Genomic DNA, 25,116 nt, shown 5'->3' on the forward strand with positions numbered 1-25,116 from the left:
GATGCCCAGAAAGGACTTTGCAACTAAATCTATTTAGTTGCATTGCTATAGGAGGGTGCTCGTAAGCAGATTAGCCATAGCTCAAATACTATGTCAACTGTCTGACTGACGGAGAGCTTCCTTGTCTTAACTGAGACTCCATTTATTAATAGCCAGCTATTTGCAAATACTTGTCAGAATCTTCCTGATATCCAAGCCTAATATTTGTCATAACAAACTTCACTTTGTGTGAAGCGTGATGTAGATCCTTGTCTTCCCAACACTGGTCAGAGTTTTTAAGTGTTGTGCTTCTTAGCCAGGTTCTGATCCACTTAATAGATTTCCCAAAATATTTATTGGCAGAACATATGTAACTCGTGTACTCTCAAAGAATCTTCTTTATGGCTGGCACAGCAACTATAAAATCAAATTGGAATATCCCTTATCCCCTATAAATAGGGGCAAGAGTAGCTTAAGGTTAAAGTGAAGACGAGTGGCTGCCAACCTAGCGTAGCTGTTAGCTTCATTGCTCCTTAAAGTTTTTGCTTAAGGCAAACTCACAGAATAATTGAATGAATGGAGTGCATGTTGAACGTCCAGGATTTTTTTTTTTTTTTTTTTGGAGCTCTCTTGTGCTCCTAAACATTTGAGATCCCAGTTGAATCCCTTTCTTCGTTTGAAGCAAAGTTTGAAGGTTGGATTTGGAGTCTAGTGGTGGAGCTGTCAAGCCATGGACGTGAAATGAGACCCAGCACTGATTTCTGCTACCGTATGGGGTGGGGATGGGTGGCTGGGGTGTGCTGTTCGTGGGAGGCTCTCGCACCCTATAGGAACCATCGCAGACAGCACCCACCCGTGGGGTGCTCATGTGCCGGGCTCTGCTGCGTGCCTTGGCACTGGTGGCATGTGCTCGGTCATGGTACGGGCGTTCAGAGCAATGCGTCAGCCTCCACTCACTTTTATCTCGTGTTTTGGGCTGATGGGCAACGCAGATGCCCTGTGTTTCCATAAAAAGCACTGGATTTATTCTTTTGATAGGTTTCTGGCATCTGAAGTTATGAGGGACTTAAAATGCCTTCTGTGAGCGACTAAAGGGTGAGGGTTTCTTTTTGTTTTGCATTTCTTTTGTATGGCTGTAGCTGTTTCTCTCGCTGAATTCAGCGCTCATCTGAAGTAAAGCAAATCCTTTTGAGCTACTGCTTCGATTAAACATTTGGGGAGTACGTGTCACCTGAACGCCGGCATCGTTAAAGCACTAAGAAGCATCTGAAGAAGCGTATAGACTTGGTTGAATGCCAGGGCTAACATGCAATTCCTTTTATTTTCACCATCGTGGAGAACTTGCTCCTTTTTTCGGGGTGGTGCAGGGGGAGGAGGAAATGGCTTATCCTCTGCATCTGCCGAGATGCACGCTGAAGCTGGAAAATGAGCCCAATTAATCTCTGCAGTTGTGTGTAGGCAGGAGGGACTATTTGTTGCATGACAGCCTGCTCTCAGAACGGGAAACAAAGTAGGTTGTTTGTGTCTTTATATGTCCTCGTCCCAGTTTGCTTTAGGACAAGAGCATTTACCTCATGACGCTTATTTTTGAACTTTATACTGGAGGCAATGTTCACATTCCATTCAGTCTTCTAAAGCACCAAGAAGGGAGAATTAGTCAGCTGTTCTTTGTTTTTATTTCCCTGACTCTTGAACGGGGTCCAGGCTCGCTCCTGAGGTTTTTCATCTGGATCGGTCTGAATAAAACAGATTTCCTTGCAACCGAAAACCCTTTATTTGCAAAAGGTTATGATAACCGAGAGAAGCCAAACTCCCCGAGTTTTTTTTGTTCGGGGGGTGGGCAGTGGAGGTGGCTTCCCGCAGTCCTCTTCACGTTCAGGCGGGTTTGTAGGACATTTATTTAAAACACGAAACAGACAAATAAAAGCTATCATGGTTGTGCCTTAGCAGAGCATGCCAGGATGCTGTTGCTAAGATGATGCATGGTGGTTCTGGCATAAATAGTTATTTGAGCAGGCCCTACCCTGAGGAGTCCCAAGCCTTTCTCTCCTGCATAGGAACAAATCAATTATTCTAAGGAGGCAGTGTTGTTTCTCCGTGCCGTTGTGTTGCTTTTTGAAAACGTTTTGTAAGTTAGTCCTTAAGTGGGATAATTGCTTTCAGCATTTGCAAGTTAAATGAAGAAAGCTCTAATTAGATTTTATAAAGTGGCTTAGCATGTTGAGAAGGCTTTTCATAAAGTATACTGTGTATGCGCTTGGCGTTGCACAATTGAATTTCGCGGAGGGCTGACGAAACCCAAAAATCCTATTTGGCCTCGGTTGTAACCTGGGCACTTAAAGGATTGCCAGGCTGTCTTAGGGCCTCCTAGCTAGACATACTGTTCCCTTCCCTACCCAAATCCTCCTCCAGGTGGTTTATCTCTTATTTTAGAGGCTGGAGGAGTTGCAGTTGAGCCCAGCCTGCTAGAGGAGGAGCATTAGAGTAGGGAACAGGAGCTTGGCACCCCTTCAGAATGGTGCCTAGCGTTTAATTTGTCCTCGCTGTCATTATGCTGCGCTAATTGTGCTGGTGCTGGGTGGCAGCGAGCCACTTTGTTCAGGTTAGTCCTAGCTCCGAGCGGGCGCTTATTGAGCCGCACAGAGACCAAAGTGCCCGAGCTTGGTGTTGCTCGGTGTCCCGTAGGTTGGAAATGTGATATGCTAATGCTTTATTATTGCCCCCACAGCCTTGGCAGAAATGGAGGGACCGGCCGAAGCGGCGTAACTCATTGTTTGCCCTCTGAATAAGGACTTAGCCTAGTCACAAGCTTCTTTCACGTGTGGTTTCTGCAGTGTGCATGCCAGGAGCTTCATGATGAGAACTGGGAAGAGTTCCTAAAGGCAGTATTTGTTCAGATTGCGTTTCGGCGCTGTTCCTGGATGTGACTTACTAGAGCCTGTTGTAACTGGATGTGCTCTGCTGGGAAAGTAAGACCTCTGCTAAATCAGCCCATCAGTTCCTGAAGCTTTGTTTGCAAAAGATGTAGATCCTGTGTGCTAGCAACTTCTGAATAGAGTTCAGTGAAACTACGTTTAAAGACAAATTACTTAATAAAAAGTCTTGCGTTGACCTGTTGTTGCTTGGGATAACCAGGTAAACACAAACTAGTCGAAATTATTTCCCTTCTGCTCTGCTCAAGATGACTTGAGCTTGTTTAATCTTCTCTTGTTGTTTATCAGCGTGCAGGTGAAACTGTCTTTAGCACCCCAGATGTTCGGGAATGGTAGCTAGTATGTCTTGTGGAGTAACAGGTCCCACAATAAACACTTCATATGTTGCCAGTTTATTTTTGATAATAAGGCCCCAGATTTTAGCAAGGATGTAGAGATGCCTAGCACAACGCACTCACCTTGGGGGGGTATTAACTGGTGGATCACAGACCAGTTTGCATCCTGGTAGGAGTGGAAAAAGGTTGTTCTGCTCTCTAACCGTACTTGATCTCTTCAACCATAAATAAAGAGAGTCGTGGCTATTACAGTCCATTTTTCTCACTTCTTACTTAATAAGGGGTCAAATTCCTTGAACACTTCTGGCATCAACAAACTCGTTCCCGTTTGAATTTGGTGGGTCACTTTCTCCATGACAAGTTGTAGCAGTGTGTTCTTTGTTCGAGCAACAGGCTCCCTATTGTAGCTGCGTCAAGTACGCTTTGGATGAACATTTGCAACCGCCCACGGGCTCTTGATTCATTTAACCACATGTGCCTTGAAGTTTTTATTCATTTCTCAGTGGCTGCCCATCTCTGTCTTTGTAAATGGACTTTGTGTCTCCCATTGGAGTATGTTCGTACTACAGTGGCTTCTGTAGGCAAATCAAGAAGCCTTCATGTGAACTGCATTGCTTAAGGGAGTTATTTACTCATTATTTACTCATTTACTTATTATTGGTAATCCTGCAGGCTCAGTTGGAAGCTGTTGGCAGGTTCCATGTGACCTTGTAAGTAGTATAGAAGAATAACTTGAGTTTTCTTTGAGAACAGATGATGAATTGGAGGAAGCTTTCTATCCAACAAGGGACAGTCCATGCTATGGGAGGTTCTGCAAGTTGAAGCTCAAAGTAATTAACTTGAGGTGAAGGTTTTCTGCCTGTATTCTGTATAGATCAAACGGTCAGACTTACAGGTTTTTTTTAGTTGTTATTATTATAAGAGACGTGACCGATACATAACTCTTACCCTTATGAATAACACAGTTTTCCTGAATTCTCTTCTCATTTGAACATAGTCTTAGGATTTGAACTTTTTTTCTCTACTTCCCCAATGCAGTACCTGGGCTGTGGTTTCCAGTATCTTGCAGCTGGTGCTGCAGGGGCTATGTGTCTAAGCCTTATGCCTGTGCTCAGACAAATTTCAGTTGAAACTCTTCTTCAAGGCAAGACAGGTTTGGAAATGAACAATTTTGAGACTTATTCCTCAAAGCGCCTAAGACATGATTGAGCAAATTTGGTAGGATTTACTTTAGCCCACAGAGACCATACAGCGTTGCAGGAGTGTGGAAAGATCCTAAATCAGCAGCTTCAATTAAAAAAATGCAGTGACACGACAGAGACGAAAGTTGGAAAGGCCCAATATCAGACGGGCAGGTCTTAATATTTCATCTACGTGCTGGCTGTGCCAAGGCAATAACGTGCTCCTTGGCAGAGGGACAGTGGGGTATCCTTAAGTGTCCCGGTTGCATAACAGGAGATGGATGGACTTTGTCTGCAGGGGTTCCTCTCTTGGGAATCAGAGAGAACCTTTGTGAATACACATGTCAGTGCTGCTCCTGCAAGGAAAGAAACCATCCCATGTGTTCTGAACAGGGTTCTGTGGAAGATGCTAATCTGTATTTTCTAGGAACAAGGTGAAGCACGTTGCAGTCTTCTGGCAGCTTCTTCCACGTGAACAACGGCAATGAATGAACTTTTGCTGCATTTCAGGATTTCATGCTAATGCTTCACTTCTATTAGACTTTTTTTCAGAAAAGAAAATTATCTTAATTACCATGAAGTAACTAATCCTCAAAGCTGTAATTGTTACTGACATAATTTTTCATATTTACCAAATATGAACAATTTAGTTCACCTCTTCAGATTGTTTACAGTTAACTCAAACAACAGTTTCCTGTAAATATCCTTTAATCAAGAAATTGAATTCCCTAACATCAACGTTAAAGCTATTTGATTACAAAAATGTAACGTTTCCTGTATTTCTATTTAACTTAGTTAAGTGTATCCCATCAGTATATTTTAATTTCAGTAATAGGTTCAGTAGATTTTTACATGAAATGTACAATTAGGACGATTTTTTAAGTGAGGCGCTATTTGGTAGCATGTGGAGCAAATACTGTGATCATTTGGTATGGCACGACTAATTAACCGTACAGCTTCTAACAAATGGTAATTTATGTTGCATCTTTGAATAGCTGGGCAGTCTTTATTTTTCAATAGATTTGTAGTAGTTGATTTTCAGTCTCTCGTACTTTGGGCTCTGTATGTAGATCTTACCACTTTGATTTGGCACATGAAATCTTCTCACTTTTCACGTTGGTTTCCAGGCTGCCTGTTCAGATTCCCAGTACTGACCTTTGAAACTTTCTGGTCACTTTCCATGCAGTTTCTATTTCTTCTCCTCCAGACTCTTCTGAATATTTTCAAGGTTAGCTGCCCAGCCTTGTTCTGGCACTCATTTAAACATGCGCTGAAATTACATAATCTAAGATGAAATATATAACAAATACGATTTATCCATAAGTGTGACACCATTTATCTTCTTTTATCCGATCTTTTGTAAATAAACATTGTGATTTCTGGGGTTTTGGAGCACAACAACATCACTTATGTGCTTTAAGATGAGTGTACGAAGGCACTCTTCATGTCTTCATGTCACCGAGTAAATTACTCTGTCATTTAAGTTGAGCACCCCTGCGTGGTTAAGTGCATAATAATTTGACAGTGTCCCCCTGTGCTCCTCTGAAGATCATAATTCACGGCTATTTTGCTTACCGTGGGAAACTTCCTTGTAGCTGGAGGCTGGAGTGGCTGTATCTGCTGGTGAAGGACAGGGAGTGCTTTTGTTACCTTCACAGCCCCATTACCGGATCTGGTTGCTTGGGGGAGTGCCTGGTTATGATCTGTTAGAAAACAGCCTATTAATAAAACAGAGCTTCATGCAAGAGAGCACTTCTTAATCTTCTTCCTAGGCAGTTATTTATAGGCTGTGACATCTTAATTTGCCTCTCATGTGCATCAACTTCTGTTATTTTAAAAGATCAAGTAGCTTTCGCGTACCTCTGAGAATCGCTTCTGGAGGAAACGGTCTGATCTCCGAGGAATCTTACAATAAACTTTTAACATAAAACCTTTTTGTAAACATTTATTTATTTTGCCGTTGCCTTTCTGAAGCACAGAAGCTACAGAACGTCCTGTTATATCACTATTTATATATTAATGCTGCATTTGCCTGATACACATTTTCTGGAGTGCTCAGAGGATTTCCAGTTGCTGTTAATGTTGATTCACCCTGAGTGGGTGGGCAGAGACCTACCCGGAGCAGTATTAAATGTATTATACTGTTTATTTTTGTGGTTCTTTTCTTTATTAGAGTGGTCCCAGCGCCAGATCTTGTCACAAAATGTGCATTGACATTCAGCGAAGGCAGATCTACACGCTGGGACGCTACCTGGATTCCTCCGTGAGGAACAGCAAGTCCCTGAAAAGTGACTTCTATCGCTACGATATCGATACGAACACATGGATGCTACTAAGTGAAGACACTGCAGCAGATGGAGGTCCAAAGCTGGTGTTTGATCATCAGGTCAGCGGCACTATTTAAGCATAAGTTCCTGTTTATGCACCACCTTCTCAGTGTTGATGGATCATGATTTTGATTGTAGACTCCTAAAATTTAAGATTGTTATACCAGGTAACATTACAGTGATATGGGGGAAGCTGTGGGCTGCACTCAGTTAAATTTTAATAGCATCGTTGTCTGATGCCATTGACTACCGGTATTCCAATCAAATTGAGTCAGAAGAACCATAAAAACCCTTGCAAAGTAATTCATTTTATTTATTAAGGCATATTTTATTAAAGCTCAAAGCACAGTTCATCTGGTTTTAATCAGACTTGCTGAGCTGGCTTTGCAGATCCAGCCTCCTGAGTAGACATTGGGGAACAACTTGCAAAGCTGGGTGTGCTACCTTCAGGAGAATACTGGAAGCAAGATACTGACATGAGGCCAACAGGATTAAGATTCTTTCAAAAGCAGTTCTCTTAAAAGTTCTCTTAAATTTTGTAGAATGTGCTTGCTTTGTAGAGACTGAAATCTTACAGGAGTAGCTGCTAACCTTTTGAAAAGCTGCACCTCTCCTTGTGTTAAAACATGAGTAAAAAAATATTTGATTTGATGCTCAATGGCTTTTTTGTCCTTGAAAAAGGTATTTTGTTCTTAATTGTTTTTATAAATCGTGGCCAAGAGATAGCACATCAGTATTCATTTTTAAAGTGTCCCAAGAACTTTTTATTGGTACTAGCAGTTTTATAACCGAAGCTGCTGTCTGCCAGCACAATATGCATTTTTGCTGACACCAAAAATAAGGTGTGTTGTATGCAGAACAAAAGCCAATCAGTCTTTCTGTTCTATTAATAACAAATATCAGTCTCCCAGGTGTTGGGCAAAAGGCAAAAGTAAATGATCAGCTGGCAAGGCTGCTTTGCGTACCATTTGCCTGCTTCTGAAATTGTTTCTTTTTTCCCTGCTGTCTCCTAGGAAAGAATGTACTCCCTGAATTCTTTATCAGTCTAGGGCTCTTCCTTTTCCTTCCCTCAGTACCTACTGCGATAGCCGTTTTTGTTTAACCTTCAAAAAATGTGCTGCCCAAGAAGTGTTTTATGTAGGCGTTTCTGAGTAGCATCTCTGACTTGCTGCAGTCCTGGCTCTTTTTTTTCCCTTGGTGTTTTATAACCCTCTCTGTTGCACCACATCCAAAAACATCACCTGGAGTTTTGTTTGATTTGTACCGTGGTGCATCTTGTGTGTGTCATAACCTGAATTGGGGCTTTGGGGATAAATATTTTGCTGCTGCTGTCTCATCAAGGATCTTCGGCCAAGTTATGGTCCTGCCCCTCATTATGTTAAAGCAATGAGGATAACAGTAAATATATGCTTGGGATGAAATCCAAGCAACAAATCACAGGTTGGGTTTTGATCAATTGTGTGGTATTCAGTAAATTAGCAGTGACTTTGATTTTTGACTTTGATTTTTTTTGCTCTTGCATAGTCATTGTCAAAGGTGATAACTTTGGGGCAGAATTGGCTGTGGATCCTGGAGACTAGAGGCAAATTTTTTAGATGACATAGTGTACATATAGCCCTCTTCTGCTCATTAAATGGTCAAATTGAAATTAGACTCATACTTTAAACTAAGAAGCTGTTTTCTGAGATTAATACCTGTCAACCATGAAGATGTTCTCGCTCTTTTCCTCTGTTAGAGGTTCAGATGTGCAGAGTACTGTCTAACTAGATAGCACTTACAGGGAGGGATGCTTAAACCCGTGTGTTTAACTCTTAATGTACTGGCTTAAAACTACTTCTCTTGTCCTTCCAGATGTGCATGGATTCTGAAAAACACATGATATATACCTTTGGAGGCAGAATTCTGACCTGCAACGGCAGCGTCGATGACAGCAGAGCCAGTGAACCGCAGTTCAGCGGGCTGTTTGCTTTTGACTGCCAGTGTCAGACATGGAAGCTTTTGAGAGAGGATTCCTGTAACGCTGGACCTGAGGATATCCAGTCTCGAATAGGACACTGTATGTTGTTCCATTCTGTAAGTATCCACGCAATACTTTGATTCATTATGCCTGACCTTAAGGAGAACATCTGGTTTTGATTTTTTTGCGAGGCTGAAGCTCTTTAATCTCCCAAGTGGTGTGTTGTCTCGCTTGATTTTATGTTCACTGACAGTCTGATGCTTTTTTGGTAAGTGCAGGTGGTATTAATTCAAGTCTTAGGCAGAGCTTTCATGACTTCAACTGAATATAATTTCAAGTAAAAGCAAGGTGAATTCTAAGTAGTTGATTTTAATTTAATAGTGGCAATTGAACCAGAGGCCACCGATTCAATTTAATCTAAAGTGTTTTCCTTTTGAAATGGGTAAAATGTCTTAGAATCTTCTGGTCTAGAAAATACCCCGTGTAGTTACAGGAATGGTAAACTTGGCTAGCGCAGGGCTTACCTGTTATGCTTTCAGAAGTGCAGGCACCCTGCTGCTGCTTGTTCTCCTGAGCAGCTGGTAAGTTCGCTACAGACAGCATTATTGGCTCTTCATCCAGAACCTGATGGGGGAAAAGCAGAGGTTTGGGGGGTGGGAGTTGTGTGGCACTTTATTATTATTGGGTATACTAAAATAAAAATAAAAATCTTCCATTCCTTTTCAACTTGGGCTTATCAGCCATATGTTTAAGTGCAGGATGGGAGTTGCAGGATCAGGGTGATAAAGGAGGGATGGTCAGGATCTTGTATGCTCTGCGTTATCTTTCCACGTGTTATTTTATTGAAAGCTACCTTGCAGAGGGGAATTGCATCGACTGCCTGCTTACACAGGCAGATGCAGTGCAGTGGCTCTTCTGCACTGAATTTACATGCAGGTTTCTTAGTGGCAGCAAGTAGAGTTTGCAGAGTTGTGCTGATGTTGAATTCCAACTTGAGAACGGCGAGGAAGAGAGCTGAAACGAACAGTGTGGCATTCACATGTGTGCTGATAGCACCAATTAAAAACTACCAGTGTGAACAGCTTACAGAGTTTTTTCCTCTGTCCCTTCCAAATAAGAGATCAGAATTTTCATACTGAAAGCTATGCTTTCGCAGCTTTCAACTTCATTTCTGTTTTTAATGGCTCTCAAAAACCACTGCCACACAAACTAATGTGTAGAACCAGAGGATTTGCAAAGTAACGTCCACAGTAAATGTAAGAATGTAGGTTTTTATAAGCATGGTTGATGGCAATTGATCGTCTTCACTGTTTTCACAACCATTTGAAAGAAAAATAATCAGTTTCTTAAGGACTTTCCACCTGGCAAGCTTGAAAGAAGTAATAAACCTGACTTGCTGTTTATTTTTATGTTCTAAGTGTGTTGGTTATCTGGATGGTTTCTCTTACAGTTCTTCTTTGTTCCTGGTTTAAACAGAGAAATTACCATCTAGTGGATTTCTGACATTATACAATCGTTAAGGGTAGAAAAGACCCTTAGGGACCCTAAGGCAGGGACACCTCCCACCAGCCCAGGCTGCCCCCAGCCCCATCCAGCCTGGCCTTGGGCACTGCCAGGGATGGGGCAGCCACAGCTCCTCTGGGCAGCCTGGGCCAGGGCCTCACCATTCTCACAGTGAAGATTTTTTCTTATATCTAATCTAAATCTCCCCTCTTTTACTTGAAAGCCATTCCCTCATGTCCTATCCCTACACCCCCCGACACAGAGTCCCTCCCCAGCTCTCCTGCAGCCCCTTCAGGCATGGGCAGGATGCTGGAAGGTCTCCCCAGAGCCTTCTCTTCTCCAGGCTGAGCACTCCCAGCTCCCTCAGACTGGCTTCATGGAAAGATCAATAATTCAATTAAGAATTACAAAGTTTTTACTGAGTTTGAGAACAATAAACTGTTCCGCACAATTGTTCCACTGCAAATCTTTGCAGAGATGGAAATAAAAAATACTTAGCAAATGAACATCAATGGAACTCAGGTAGCTCAGGCATGATTTTCAACTTAGAAGAAAAAGAATTGTTACTCATTGATTCATCAATGTTTCTGTGAAACAAAAATAAGTACTTAGTAAAGAAATACTTTTTTTCCTTTCTAGAAAAATCGCTGCCTATATGTATTTGGTGGCCAGAGATCGAAGACTTATTTGAATGATTTCTTCAGTTACGATGTAGACAGCGACCACGTGGACATCATATCAGATGGTACTAAGAAGGATTCAGGGATGGGTAAGTCTATGACTACGTAGTAATTTCCTCTTACTGGTACATCTGAGAAACGTGTTGTTAAGTAGGTGAGCTGCCAGCTGCAGTGTCCTGTGGTATCAGGTTAGCATCCTTAACTAGCCCCGTGTACCCAAGTGAACTCCCTGGTATATAGGTTAAACTTATGCCAGCTCTTTTGTCCTCCGTGACATTTGATATTCGCCATCTTTAGCACAGTACAAATAATTGATGCGTGAAACCATATGCCCGTCAAATGAAAACAAACAAAAAAAAAGTCAGCATGGTTAAAAACAGTGTATTTTATTTGCAATTTCAGCAAAGACAAGAAAAAAGCTGGAAAATAACTGTCCTAAAACAGAAGCAAAAATTAAAAAAAAATAAAATAAATGATCTCTATGTGAAAGATGCTGTAAAACAGAAGTAATTGGCTCAGTTTGAGATGCAGAAAGGCAGATAGGATGGCTGGAGACAGAGAACTGGAGCAGAGGGGCAGAGGTTATTTTGCCTGGACAGCTGACGAGAAAGATGAGGCTGCTGCTGCTCGTTGTGCTGATGTTCCTGTGCTAAACTGGGGCTAAACAACAGTAGGAGGCTGGAGCTAAGCGTCAGTCCTGCTTGGTTCACACTGCTGGAACTAATGGATGCCAGAGTTGTATGCACCAGAACCCTCTAGAAACACCCAAAAGGCCTTGTAACACAAGCATGAAGAATTGATTTTATACCTCTTCTCTTTAAAATATGACATAGAAGCACAGTAACTTTTCCCAAAAAGGATCTCTGCATATGTTAGCACACGTTTTCCTCCCTTGCAGATATCCTGATTTTGAGGCTGTGCCTCCGAAGCTGAAACTTGTGTTGCACTGTGTACTGCTATGAGACAAGCTATTAATGTTTTTCAAATTATGTATATTTAGGCCTGATCATGTTTGCTGTTCTTCCAGCTACCAAAATCCCAGGAAGCCAATTTCCCTTGAAATGTAGGCTTCCCTCCTCATTTTGATCAGGCTTAATTTGAACAAGTAATTTTGCTGAACTTCTGAAGTGAATTATTGATGGTTATGAGTTGTTTGCTCATTTAATTTAGGTATGCCAATGAGGGAGAAGAGTACCCAAACATTTTTTTCTCTGGAGTGACTTATTTACTTGAGTGCTTCCAAGAAAGAAACAGCTTGTATTGTTGACAGTCTTACTTAATAAGGTGCCTGCATTTTTCCTGATGCTGCTCTGCACACGCCCACACACTGCTTGTGGTCCTTAGAGCATTTAAAGAATTGGTTATTTTTTTCCCCACCTGGAATTGCTAGCATTCTGCCATTTTTGCTTTACAAAAACGACCTTTTCTTGGTAGCCAGAAGCTTTAAAAATATGTGACTTTCAGGTGGCCCCTGTGTTTGCTTCAGATTTAAAGATACATTAAGCTTGCCTTATGGCTAGTGAAGACATCAAGCTCTTCTTCTAAGCACCAACAGCAAGGTTCGGTTAAGCAAATGAGAATATAGAGAAAATATATGGAAAATTTAGCTCTCCTCCAAATTCCCACGGGCCCCAGGATGGTGAAGAGTACACTCTGTAAGAAAATGACTCATTGGAAATAATTCACGAGTAGATTTTCAGTTCACTGTTCTCCTGTGTGCGGAAAGTTAAACAAACGGATTTGAATGTTTCCCTAGCCCTTGAAAGAAAACGCTGAGATTATTTGCATTTTCACAGGAAGAGAACAAAATGCCTGTTACACACAAGAGAGTAAATGCTGACAGCGTTATTTTCACCCCCAAAGAGCAAGTCTTTAGCATCTTCTTGTTAGGTGATGATATATAAAGGTTTGATCTGCCTGAACAAAGTGATTCCCTGCCTGCCTGCTGCAGAGCCCCGCGTCGCTCGGTGCGATGAGTGGAGCTGAGGATGCCTGACCTAAATGTTCCGATAAAGTCCTGTGATTACATTTTGTTCCTGGCTCGCGCGTGGCATTCAGTTCTATTCTTAGTTGAGCTATTTTGATTTTTACTCTTTTTGAAAACTTAATTGGTCGTTTGTTAAAAATTTCCATTAGAGTAGTGAGAACATGAAAAAATGTAGTAAATGTTAAGGCATATCGGTGATATGGAGTGGTTACAGCACTAGAAAACTATGGTGGTATGTTGGTTTTGCTGCTGTCTGACCTTCTGGATGAGGTATTTATGCTATTTAGTGATTTTCTGCTCTTAGTTGTGCTCTAAGTGTTGAACCTGGCAGGTCTCTAGTGTAGGTGATGTGCTTGAGAGAGGAGCTTATCACTTACTGGGTGATACATCTCACCAAAATTCTCCTTTTCTCTGGAATACAGGGCAAGAACTACAGCAAGTTTAGCCATATTTTTTTCATTCCTTGGAAAAAGGTTCAAATTTGACCAAGGTACAGCTTCTGAAAGATAGATTTGCACATAAACAAATTTTGACAAGCTCTGTTTGCTACTAAAAATCACAGAATCACGGAGTATTAGGGATTGGAAGGGACCTCGAAACATCATTTGGTCCCATCCCCAAATGCAAATCTCTCGTGGCTCAGTCTGCTTTGAGCGTGGGCAATCCTTGCAGCTCCTGGTGTCTGCCTTCTCTGCAGAGTAAGCACTGGTGCTTTCTCCTCCTCACTGCATCAAAAAAAAAAAAACACCCTGGTGCCTTCTCTCTGCTGCCAGAGGAGGGCACCAAAATGGATTTAGGCCACTGGTGGTGATTATCTTCCTCCTGTGATAGGTGTTAGGAGCAAGGAATTTGTCAGGTCAGCTGGACAAATGGCCAAAATGGGACTGAGGAAAAGACTGCAACAGCGATAAAGAGTCTGATATGCAGAAAGGCTGTGCTGTTACAAGTTGGAGGATGCGTGGTGGAAGAGTAGAGCCTGTGGTTGGAGAAGAGACTGAAACGTGTGGCAGGGAACATACCCTTTTAGATATGGGGAAAACCAAAAGAGCCAACCAAAAGAAAAGCCCTGAACAACAACAAAAAGCCCGTTGTGTATACGCCAGAGCAGATCTACGAGGCATATGCGTGGTTTGGAGATGTCACCGGTGTCAGATGTCTTCTGAAGGCCGCACTGACAGCTTGCCTGACTCGCTCAGCATGCAACCCGTGACTAATCGCGGGCAGTCGTTTCGGGTCCAACGGAGCTAATGGGAACACTTGTGGGCAAGGTTCCTGTGATAATCCAGCTTGGCCCCGACTCAGATGATGTCCGAGCCCTTGGTTGGAAGGAGAATTTCCTGCTGGAGACCCAGGATCACCTCCTATCCCTTGGCACTGAGCGACCTCCGCAGTCAAATGAGATCAAGCCCTATGTGTCCTTCCAGCTCCTTTTAATGGTGAAGTAGTTCTCGTGGACAAACTGCCCCTGTTTTATCAACCTGGGAAGTTCCCAGCTCTCCTGCTGGAGCAGATGCTCCTTCCAGACATGAAGCCATGCAGCCAACAGAGCTGAGGCTTCGTGCATAAGTACCACGGACAGAGACGACACTGCCCAGTCTAGGAAATCCTGATTTAAAGTAAGACAGTGTCAGAAAAACATTAATCAAGTTAGAAAACACAGCTAGGAGCCAATTCAGACAAGTGGTCTGAATATCCCATTTTGTTTCTGTTTCTGACACCTGACCTGTCTTGCCCTGTGTTCAATTTAAGGTCTGCATTGCCAGTGGCCATGGTGAATTTTGCCAGGGAAAGCTTCTTTTTTTTGGTGTGTGTGTGAGGGACCTTATATGCTCGTTTAACACGGGGTGTTTTGCTGAACCCATCTCAAAATATTTTGCTCTGTCTATGGAGGTGAAGAGGAGACCAGGCAGACGCCAAACCCTAAAGGTACCTTACAGGGAAGGCACAGCAGCAGAACTCCACTGAAATTTACCAAATGACCTGTTTTCTCCAAAATCCCATCTAGCCTGGGAGAGAACTTGTGCGCTGAACACCGTGTTGTTGCTTTTTCAACACGACGACCAAACAGCTCCAAATGGTCTCCTTGGCTGCTCCTTGGCCGACTTCCAAGCACAGTCTCATCATGAAAAATCCAAGAGGATAATCATTATCTTGCTGTGTCAACAGCTGGCCCGTACGCTCTCCCTATCACTCATCAGGGGCTGCTCCATTAAAATCCAGGAGGGGTGCTGCTTCAGCTTTGTGAATTACAAGTGGAGGTATGCAGTAACTTGCTGACCTACTGCTTTTTTTTTTTTTCCCTTTCCAATTAATCCATCAGGGAGGTGTCAGGTGCTGGTGAGCAGCGCTGTCCACGTGATGTAGCTTTCTCCTGCTCTTCTAATCATGAGGCATCACAAGGAGGAGGATGCTGGCGAGTCACTTGCAGCGAGATTAGCAGCAACGTGTTTGGAGGCGATCATAATTTAGGTGGCACTGAAGGGCTCTGTCGATGAACTTGCTTCCCTCAACTATTCTTTGTGAATCCTGCAGAAGTGCTCTGCAGACTACGGGGTTTATATTACTGTTTTGCCATCGCTCTGTGTTCGGAGCGTGTTGAAAAACATGCCATAATTCCTCCTCCAATGAGAGAGACGAGATTTAATTTCCAAACCTCTGCCTGGTATTATGAGCACCACCTCTGCGTGAACTCCAATTTATTGCTTTGCAAATTCTGCCTCTCTGTAAAAGCTCTTTTTTTTTTTTTTTTTTTGCTTAGATGCTGGCAGCAGCCAACGCTGCGCTCGAAACAACTGTGGCTGTTTGCACATACAAGCCAAAAAATATTCAGCTTGCTGAAATGATCACTATGATCAAATAAATGCCTGTAAGTAGGGATTGTAGTAGAGGGAACATACCTGTCGGATGATTAGGTGTCACTCTTTTAGAAAAGCATTTCCCGTGCATTATTATTTAAATAGAAATTATACTGTACACGGTTACACAGCATCTTATCAAAGCTTTTTCTGGAATTATTACTTGTTTATGTAACTGGCTGTGTTCAAAACTCAGGGCCTGCGTAGCTGCTTGTTATTTTCACATACGGAGGCCACAAGCTCTTCATTTTTCTTACATAAAAATAAAAGGAAATGTTAAGTTTTGGAAAGAGGATTCAGACCCCTTAATTTCATTTAGCTATTGCCTTCCTATACTGGCCCGGTTAATGGGATCGTGGGGGAAAAAGATGCAGCAGCACATGAAAAACGTTCTCCATCTTTTAGACTTGCTTTTGGGCTTGCTTTCTGTTGAGCAATCCCTTGGTACAGCTTTTCCTCTTCAATCAGTGATGTATTGTCACTGGAGCCAAGTTGATAGCGCTCTGCGACGGGCCAGCGTCGTGGTCAGAGCAGCCAGGGCTAAGTCCTCGGTTGCTGTTTTATGTCCTTGGAGCCGTCTGCCCGCAGCTGATCTGAGTGATAGCGGGGCCTGAGAGGCACTCCGAACAGCGTGAAATTGGGGAGATTTGCTCCAAATCTGACTTATTTTGGCAGATAGAGAAGTGGAAGAGTGAGGGCACTGCCACGCAGTCCTTCGTACTGCTCTTGGACTCAATACCTTGCAAACAGCAGTTCCTGCAGTCCCCTGGCATTACTGGGTCTGATTCTCATCCTGTGGTATGACTTCTTATAGAGCCTTAAGATTTAAAATAAACAAAAACCAACGCCAAAAACAAACACAAAAGCCAAACAGCCTAAGCAATCCGTTACAGGTTCAATTGAACGTCTCGCATGCGAAACGGAATTTCCATCCCGGCATACGTTTTATTAGCTAAATATCACGGGGACTTCTCGCAAGTTTACAGCCCTTGTCCCTCTCGAATATGCTGACCTCAATCATTTGAATTCCATCCAGCATCGACTGCAAGTCAGCTGCACTTGCAAACGATGAAGCTCTCTTACCCCCTAGTGGAAGTGTTTGTCACTCATGATTTTCTGTAGCCCTTTTGCTCTATCAAGGCTCGGAATTCATTGGCAAACGTCTTTTTAATGTTTCTCTTGTCTTTAAAATACCGTAGCATCTCCCTCCTACTGTGTAGTAGTTTGCCTTATTTCCTTTGATTTATATTTAGGGACTTGTTCACCAAATTTGTGGGGTTTTTGTTTAATTGTATTGCATCAAACTTTTGGTAGGCTTCTACAAAAGACTGGATTCCAGCTTTGTGTGGGCTAAGGCACTGTTTCAGTAGGGCTTTACGCAGTTACTTAGGTCAGAGTTTATGCAAGTTGTTCCTTATCTTAGGCCCCTACTAAATGCATATTATATATAATTTTGGATGTATTTTTTCTAGACTTCCTGCATTTGGAACAGTCTCAAGAGGAGATTAATGTACTGCTTAGGGAAGCTCGGAATTACTCGACTTGAATTTGGTTTTGATTGCAGTTACTGCAGATGAATCATATTTTATTACCAAGATTGAAAAAACAGAGGCACTGAACTTTGGAGACTTTTCCCTCCTTCGTTATTTAAATAATAATTTCAGCTTCAGAAAAATCAAGCGAAAGCTACGTACAAAATGCATTTATTTAACAATATTTCAGGAGGAGGGATGAGACTTCCGTAGACGGGTTTCATATGCTTTCTGTATCAATGGTAATGTGCTAACCAGATTCTTTGTGATTATAATAATTTTCATTTCAGTGAGCCTGAGGTATTAATGCTCTGAAGATTTGCATGCTTTTTTTCTAAAAACACGGCGTGGTCTCGAATGTTCAAAGCAGCAGATAGGGTTGCGTAGACATTTGCCATCTGCATTAGCATTGCTGATCAAATTTAGATGGCTCTCCTGCCAGAAATATCTCAAATATGCCTCGGATTTAATCCTTTTGGGTCAACGATTCACTCCCTGACTATGCAAAGAAACATGTTACGTGATACTTACCAAAAATTAATAATCTTTGGTCTTTGATTGTCTTCTTGCTCTCGATTTCTTTATTGGGTGACTTTCACAGTACTCTTTAGTCCGATTTAAAAAACTTCCTTGTGGTTTTGCAGCTCAAACAAGGTACGTAGATGTTCTCGTGCCAGCATTGTTCCCTGCTTTATTTTCCTCTGCTCTGTACCAATTTGCTTGTAAACTGGATGAATTTTCCTTTAAACTTCATGGCAAAATTGAAGGTCAAAATAGGGAGGCTGATGAGGGTTCTGAAGGCTTTTCCATAAAAGCAATGAGCAAGGAGTTTGCGAACAGGGCTCTGAAAACGAAATACCCCAATATATTTCAGTTTCTACTTGCGTTTACATAAGAATTAAGCATTTTAAGAAATGTTTATTTTTTGGCTTTACTAAAGATTTCGGTAAGGGCTTACGCTGGAGAAAACCAAATGCTGCCCAGAATTTTTACATTGACATTTATTACTTTCCTGGCGCACCGAATGAAAACAGAGAAGCATGAGACCAAAACCTATTACAGAAGAGGCTTACAAAAACACCGGTTTGTGTATTCTTAAACAGCGATATTAAATGGCTTTATTAGCACAGGGCTTGTTTGCTAGGCCGTGTGTGTCGTTCACAGTTAATTGCAGGGAAGAATTTGCAAAATACAAGAGTTCTGAGAATTTTTCATGCCAAAATCTTGATCGGAGGCCAGGACCCTTTACCAGCCTTTGTAAACTGACCCAGAAAGAGAAATGAGACAAACAGGATCTGTAAACAAAGATCACGTGCTCTTCACAAATACATTTTGGAAGGATGGTTGCCTAGGGAAACAGGAAATGGGAATTATACAACAAACAAAAAGGACTGCCAAACAAATTTGCTGACCTTTTTTCGGGGAATTATGATGAAAACTGCTGGAATCCTCAGTATTTCACCATACTTCCAAACATGAAGGTGGAGCAGAAGAATAGCCTGGTAATTATACCACGACTATTCAGAAAATACAAGAAACAAAACAGAACAACCCCTTCCTTGAAATATTCTTCCTAAAAGAAGCAACACAAAGCTGTGAGCTATGCAGTTGTGAGTTCGTCTTGAATTTTTTTTGAGTTTCCAGCTTCTTCATTTATGTGGGAATCAATGCTTCCTTTTACAGATGAGCTAATAATAATTATTCCATTCATATCTTGCAGGGATTGCCTAGCTCTGTTGCAATGCAGTTTTATTCTAATTTTGGACACAGCAGTTTCCCGAAATCTTGCCCTAGGAAACAGCAGCTCTGGATGTTTTTTTCTATGCCTCCAGGCATCACAAATAGGAAGGGAATCAGAGAAGTTGCCCAGGACTTGTCCTTATGGGGGAAGGAAGGAATCAGCCTCTGGATGTTTCTTCCTCTCACGTGGTTTTGGAGGGCACGTGTGAGAAGTAAATGGTTTGCTTGGTGACTTCTACAGCTCCTCTTTAGAAATGTGCTGTAACAGTTTTAAGTTGTGGCAATTAATAAGAACCCTGAAGGAGAGAAAAAATACTGGCTTGGCTTCACTCAGTCCATTGGTATTGGTTTTATATGAAAGATGAAGAGGTGGAAGTACATAAAAGGAAAATAGGGAAACTAAGTAGTGAGGTTGGACTTGAGATGCTCTTTACCCCAGAAGTTAGTTAAATGAAATCTCGTGCTTGTACCTTGGATATTGGAAAATCTGCTGAAGTTCAGAGGGAGGGAAATGCTTTTGTCTGGTGCTCGGATCCCTTCTTGTGTCCTCCTGCATTTTTAGTGTGTAACTTCTTTTTTTTTTGTCAGTTCCAATGACAGGTTTCACTCAAAGGGCTACCATTGATCCGGAACTGAATGAAATCCATGTCTTGTCAGGGCTCAGTAAAGACAAGGAGAAGCGGGAAGAGAATGTAAGGAATTCTTTCTGGATTTATGACATTGTCAGGAACAGCTGGTAAGTCGATGAAAGGAGTACTATTTCTAACCTCCACGCAGATTTCTTTAGAAAGCAATCCTACACAATCATTCCTCCCAAGTAACTCAGTAACTACTTATAACCATGCAGCGGTTGGTAATCTTAAAGACAACTGAATTCCTTTCAGGCACCTCTCCCAGAGTCTTTAGAAAAAAAGATGCATGAAATGGGGAAGCTGTGTGAGTTCTTCCTTTACCGGAGGATGGAGGAGAAGTCCTTATATTAAGTTTTTCCTGTAGGAAATGCTCAAGGCCAGGGTTCATTGTCAGTGCAACAAATTCAGTCAAAATGGAAGTTGTTAATTCCAGCGTATGTGGTACTGTTTATTAGAAGTGAAGGAAACTGTTCTACTCTTTATGAATGGGGATGGAGAAAAGTTCATGCTAGAGCTATCAGCTCTTTCCTGTCTGGATTCAGTATTAAATCAGGTGGCTGCTAGATTTGGTATTCTGAGAAAACACCTCCATCTATTTGCTGTATGGTAGTTGGTCGCCACTGCCCCTTTCTGGAGCTGGCAGCATTGTTGTATTTAAGTTCTCTTCTAACATGAGGCCAGTCACTCTGAAGGCACATGTGCCTTTTTTTTTAAAAATGGGTCTTCAGTTGGAAAAAAAAAACCTTAAGCTTGCATGGAAATCAGTGATTGAAATCATAGTTTTGTTAAAGTTTGTGGCCTAGGTTTCCCGTATCTGTAATGTGTCCAAGATGCTATTCTCCATAATGAAAAATATTTCATAGTGACCATTCTGCTCCCAAGTAATGCAACATCTGAAGATACTACCGAGGTACTAATCATTACTTATTAATCATTACTTATTGTTGTATATTACAGGTCTTGTGTCTATAAAAATGACCAAGCAGCAAAAGAGAATCCAGGTAAAAGCCTTCAGGAGGAGGAGCCTTGCCCAAGGTTTGCCCATCAACTGGTATACGATGAGTTGCACAAGGTATGTGGGTTTAGATACATACACAATGATTTCAGTTTTGTTGCTCATCCAGCATGGTTGATTCTTCACAGGTGGTACATTTTAATACAGTTTTTCGTCTCATGTTCGTGTTTGGATTAATCTGATGGGTAAATTTCGGTTAACTCATTATTGTGTTTTGATATAACCAGTTAAGATACTTTCTCCATGAATGCAAAGTAACTGTGATATCTCCTACACGCAATCAAAATGTAGGCAGTGAATTTTACTAAACCTGCAGATGTTGTCCAGCAGCCAGCTACTGACTGTTCTCGTACTTGAAAACACCTGAAGCTTTGTGCATTGTCTTCCAGGGCTGGATTTAAAAACTTGCTAGCAACTGGAGTTTTCTTTAAATTAAACAAAAACTGTTGCATTCATCCTTCCAAATACTCTAAATTTCTATGAGAAAGCGTGTTTGAACACTGTTTTCATTCTGTTAAGAATCTGCTGCAGCAAGTGCATTACCTTCCCCTGCATGTCAGAAGCAAGGATCATTCTTTAGAACTATCTGATTTTAATGGACAAATACCTGCTTAATTATGCTTTAAATTGTTTATAGTGTATGCATGACTGATGAGCAAACTTAGGGCATTGTGCAAGTTAACCGATAAAACCTAAACCCAAGGATTATGTTTCTGTAATTCAGTTATCTATGAATTTAAATTAGTGACAAATTTACTTCAAATTTCAGGGATATTATGTGATTAAACATCATAATTTGTTTAACTCAGTTTGAAACAGCCTAAACTGAAAAAGACAAATGTAGTTATCATTCTGTAGGATGTTAATTAAATACGGGAAAGTTTGGAGGTGAAGGGGGGAAGTTTGAGGAAGAAGAGGTGCAACTTCTGTATGGAGACCTTGCGTTGTTTGTCTTCATTGCATGCATTAATGATAGGCTGTAAATACTATTCCATCCTTGAAGTGTAAAGTACCATGAGATGGAGAGCAGAATTCTGTAAATTATTGTGAAGGTTTCTAAATCGTGGCAGTTGCCCAGCTTTATCTGAAGAGCTGTTTGATGTGCTTGTTTTGAAGAGTCTTATTTTTAGAAACCTCTGTTCAAATGACCTTTCTAAACTCCTCTGATATAAATAAGGAGAGCCTACATCAGTGGGATGTAGAATACATTGTTTTGAGTGATTATTTTTAAAGCTGTGTAGAAAGGTAGCTTGTTAAGCTTCTTGAACCTCAGAATTTGAAGACCCTTTGTGTCTGTTTAATATCAACAGTTCAGAGCCTGAAATACGAAATGAAGAAAAAAAAGTGTAGAAACTTTTTTTTTTTTTTAACGCTTCCACATTCCTTGAGATTTGCCTCGTTCTGCAAATATAGCTTTGCATTTCAAAGATGTTGCATCTGAAGCTATCGGATGGGCTGTTAAAGACTACTTCATTTGAGCTACCTTCAAACTAATGAACTCTGCATACAGTTGTAGTCAGTCTTTCCATGATTGGTGTCTCTGGATTGCTAGATGATCAGTCACAGCAATGGTTGGGACTGACTCCAAATGAGATTTGAGGTTTTCCTTTTTCTCAGCTCTTCTTAGCATTATAGTTTTCCTTTTTTTTTTGTTTTACTCTTTATTCAGGTAGATCTTTCCCTTGTGTTACTCAGGTAGTAATTATATCAGACATCTTGCAGCTAGGCTGCTGTATTAAGGTGAAATAAATCTGTCCTTCCAGAGAAGAAGAAAATATTTGTCTGCAAGACAGATTAAGGTTGTCTGGAGCTTACAGGACTTGAGGGGGATGCAGGCCTATTGTCATCTCCCAAGATTATGGTTTGCAGGACTGGATTTGTCACTTTACTTTGAGCATCTTTAAGACTTCCCACTCACTTCGCCAGTGGATCTTGTTTTTGGGGAACATCGTGGTCTTCTTTGACTCAAGGAAAATGCTGCTTGCCTGGACTTGGTGCTTCAGTATTGTACCTTCACTGACAGTGCTCTGACTGGACTCAGTGCATTAGTCTACAAAATCCCTTTTTCTCAGTCTACCTAACAAGCTTAATATTTTCTTCTTCAAAGAGAGAGTCTTGATTGCTGGAGTCACCTCACAATTATATGTATACAATCCATTTCACCCTAAGTGGTGAAAGGCCTTAATGCAGGTGCCTTAATTTTTACGGTCTCATGATGATGGTAGTTTGGCTTCTTTGAGGACCAGATTGGAAAAGAAGTTGGTCACCCACCAGTTTGTGGTGTTTGCATCAGGGATTTGGAACAGGGCAACAAGATTTGAATCAGATCCTTTTCGACTCATGTTATGTACTTGAGTATTTATGCTTATAATTTTTTCCTAAAGAAAGAGATTGCCTTGTTTGTGGATGTTTTATTATCTTAAAATATAAGCACTTCAGAGAATTTTATTTCCTAAGGGATAAAGTAAACCTAATGAGGTTCATAATAAGATGGAGCAGCTTATCTAAAAGGGAGAGTTCTTCCAGAATAAACCTCTCCAAATATGTTGACACAGTCGTTGTTTAATGGATGTACATAAACAGCCAGTTTCTTCATCTGCCTCTCGTTTGCGTAGGTTCATTACTTGTTTGGAGGGAATCCCGGCAAGTCCTGCTCTCCAAAGATGAGATTAGATGACTTCTGGTCTCTGAAGCTCTGTCGACCTTCAAAGGAATACCTGCTAAGACACTGCAAATACCTCATAAGAAAGCACAGGTATAGAAAAAAAATGTTTCACATTTTTCTTTTCAGAAGTCCTTTTAATTTTTTTTCCTTCAAGTTTCTAAAACTTAAATACCTTGTAAATTGTTTTGGTGAATATCACTTCACCGATTAAATGGTGATCTGCAACTTTGCTGATTATTTTCAGTTAAGAAAAAAAATTAAAAACCAGAACAGTTCAACATTAAAAGCAGTAGAGCAGGGCTAAACAACAAAATTGGAATCATTGACTTCACTCTGGTTTTACTATGTTGTTCTAAAACTGAAAAACCAAGTCTGCCTATTGTGTGGGGAGTAATGGAGAATTTTTAGATTCCATTTTCACTCTGCTGCTCATCAACATGTGCTTTGGTACTGTCACCTCCCAAAAAAAGGAAGTGCTTCCGAAGCAGTGTGCTAGGAGATAGTAACAGCTCCCAGGGATGCTAATGAAGTCTGGGGGCTGAATTCCTTTGCACATCTGAGACTCCTCCACGGTGAGGTCATCAGTGTTTCTCTTTCAGAACCTCTTGAAAGATCTCACTTATGCAGAATTCAGCTGCACTGTGGTGCTTGCACTCTGGATGTCTCAGAGGTGCCTTATATTTGCTAAGGGGCAACAGCTTTTAAAATCAAGCTCTTGCGGTTACCTTAAGCAAGAAACTCTAGCAGTTAGGACCTTTCAGGATTCAGCAAACGATTTGAAACCAATAAATTCTTCTTTTCTGCATTCTTGGTGAGAGTACTTCGTTATCAGGTCCTGCCAAGAGTTGAAGGTCAGTTTTTACTAATGGTATCTTCTGAGGCAGCAAGCAAATTGCTATACTCAACTCTCAGTTGCTGCGGCTGGATGAGGCTTTTTCCAAGTTAGCGATGCATTAGATAAGAATACCTACAAAAACAAATCCAAGTCTTGCCAGTAATCTGTGAGATTTATTAACTCCCGTGGTAGTATGCAAATGCAGCTGTACTGCCTCCAGAGACAGCTCTGAATTACTTGTTTTCACTTGCATAAATTGCGCTCAGAGTAAATATTGTTACATATTGTCTGGCAGAAGTTGAGGTTTAATGCACCATTTTCCCATTTCTTGGGGTATGTGAGGGAGCCAAACATGCCAATTTAGAGCTGGTATGACGGCTGCATTGCTGGAGCTCTCTGCATTGTGACAATATCATCTAAAAAAATCTATATCAATGTTTGGAGGAAGTAGTGTTTAATTACCCAAATGTTATATGCATCAGGTAACACACATAGTCTTTGCATTCTGTGGACAAAGCGACTTGAATTTTGAGATGATTTTGGGGTGTCAGCTACAGATGTACACTGTATTATCAGTTGGGTAGCTTTAATCTATTCAATGTGGCCCATTTTTACTTGAAATACCTTGTCAATCTGGTAAAGGTAGTTAAAGTATATTATGAATATATTGCATTCTTGTCAGACAATTGATATACGGCAGTTAAGCCACCAAGAACGTGATTTTTAAGGTCCTTGTTGCTGGAATTCAAAATTGTCAAAGTTATTTTCAAGGAAAGGCACATTGGTGATTCTCCGAAGATGACAACACGGAGTTTAATCCTGTACTCAGCAGATAGGTGATAGGAGGAAAAATAGATAATTTTAACTCTCATCCTTTTTAGGATTATTCACCCAGCTCAGTGCTCTAGGGAAGCAGCTCTGCTTGCTGAGGATGCTGAGCCCAGAGTCCTTTTCTGAGTG

General features: G+C 41.3%; 1 protein-coding gene across 5 annotated transcripts in view; it reads left to right on the plus strand.

Moving 5' to 3' along the window:
- MKLN1 (muskelin 1) overlaps window positions 1-25,116 on the plus strand; it is a 93,489-nt gene that overhangs the window by 57,557 nt on the left and 10,816 nt on the right. For all 5 annotated transcript variants that reach the window (XM_084512647.1, XM_084512648.1, XM_084512649.1 and 2 more), the window contains 6 exons: window positions 6,602-6,814; window positions 8,607-8,828; window positions 10,855-10,984; window positions 19,598-19,745; window positions 20,599-20,713; window positions 23,272-23,411. In XM_084512647.1, the coding sequence (XP_084368773.1) occupies window positions 6,602-6,814; window positions 8,607-8,828; window positions 10,855-10,984; window positions 19,598-19,745; window positions 20,599-20,713; window positions 23,272-23,411 (968 nt within the window). The remainder of the gene's footprint in view (window positions 1-6,601; window positions 6,815-8,606; window positions 8,829-10,854; window positions 10,985-19,597; window positions 19,746-20,598; window positions 20,714-23,271; window positions 23,412-25,116) is intronic.

Source organism: Aythya ferina, assembly GCF_964211825.1.
Source record: "Aythya ferina genome assembly, chromosome: 1".
In the NCBI taxonomy this organism is placed as follows: Eukaryota; Metazoa; Chordata; class Aves; order Anseriformes; family Anatidae; genus Aythya; species Aythya ferina.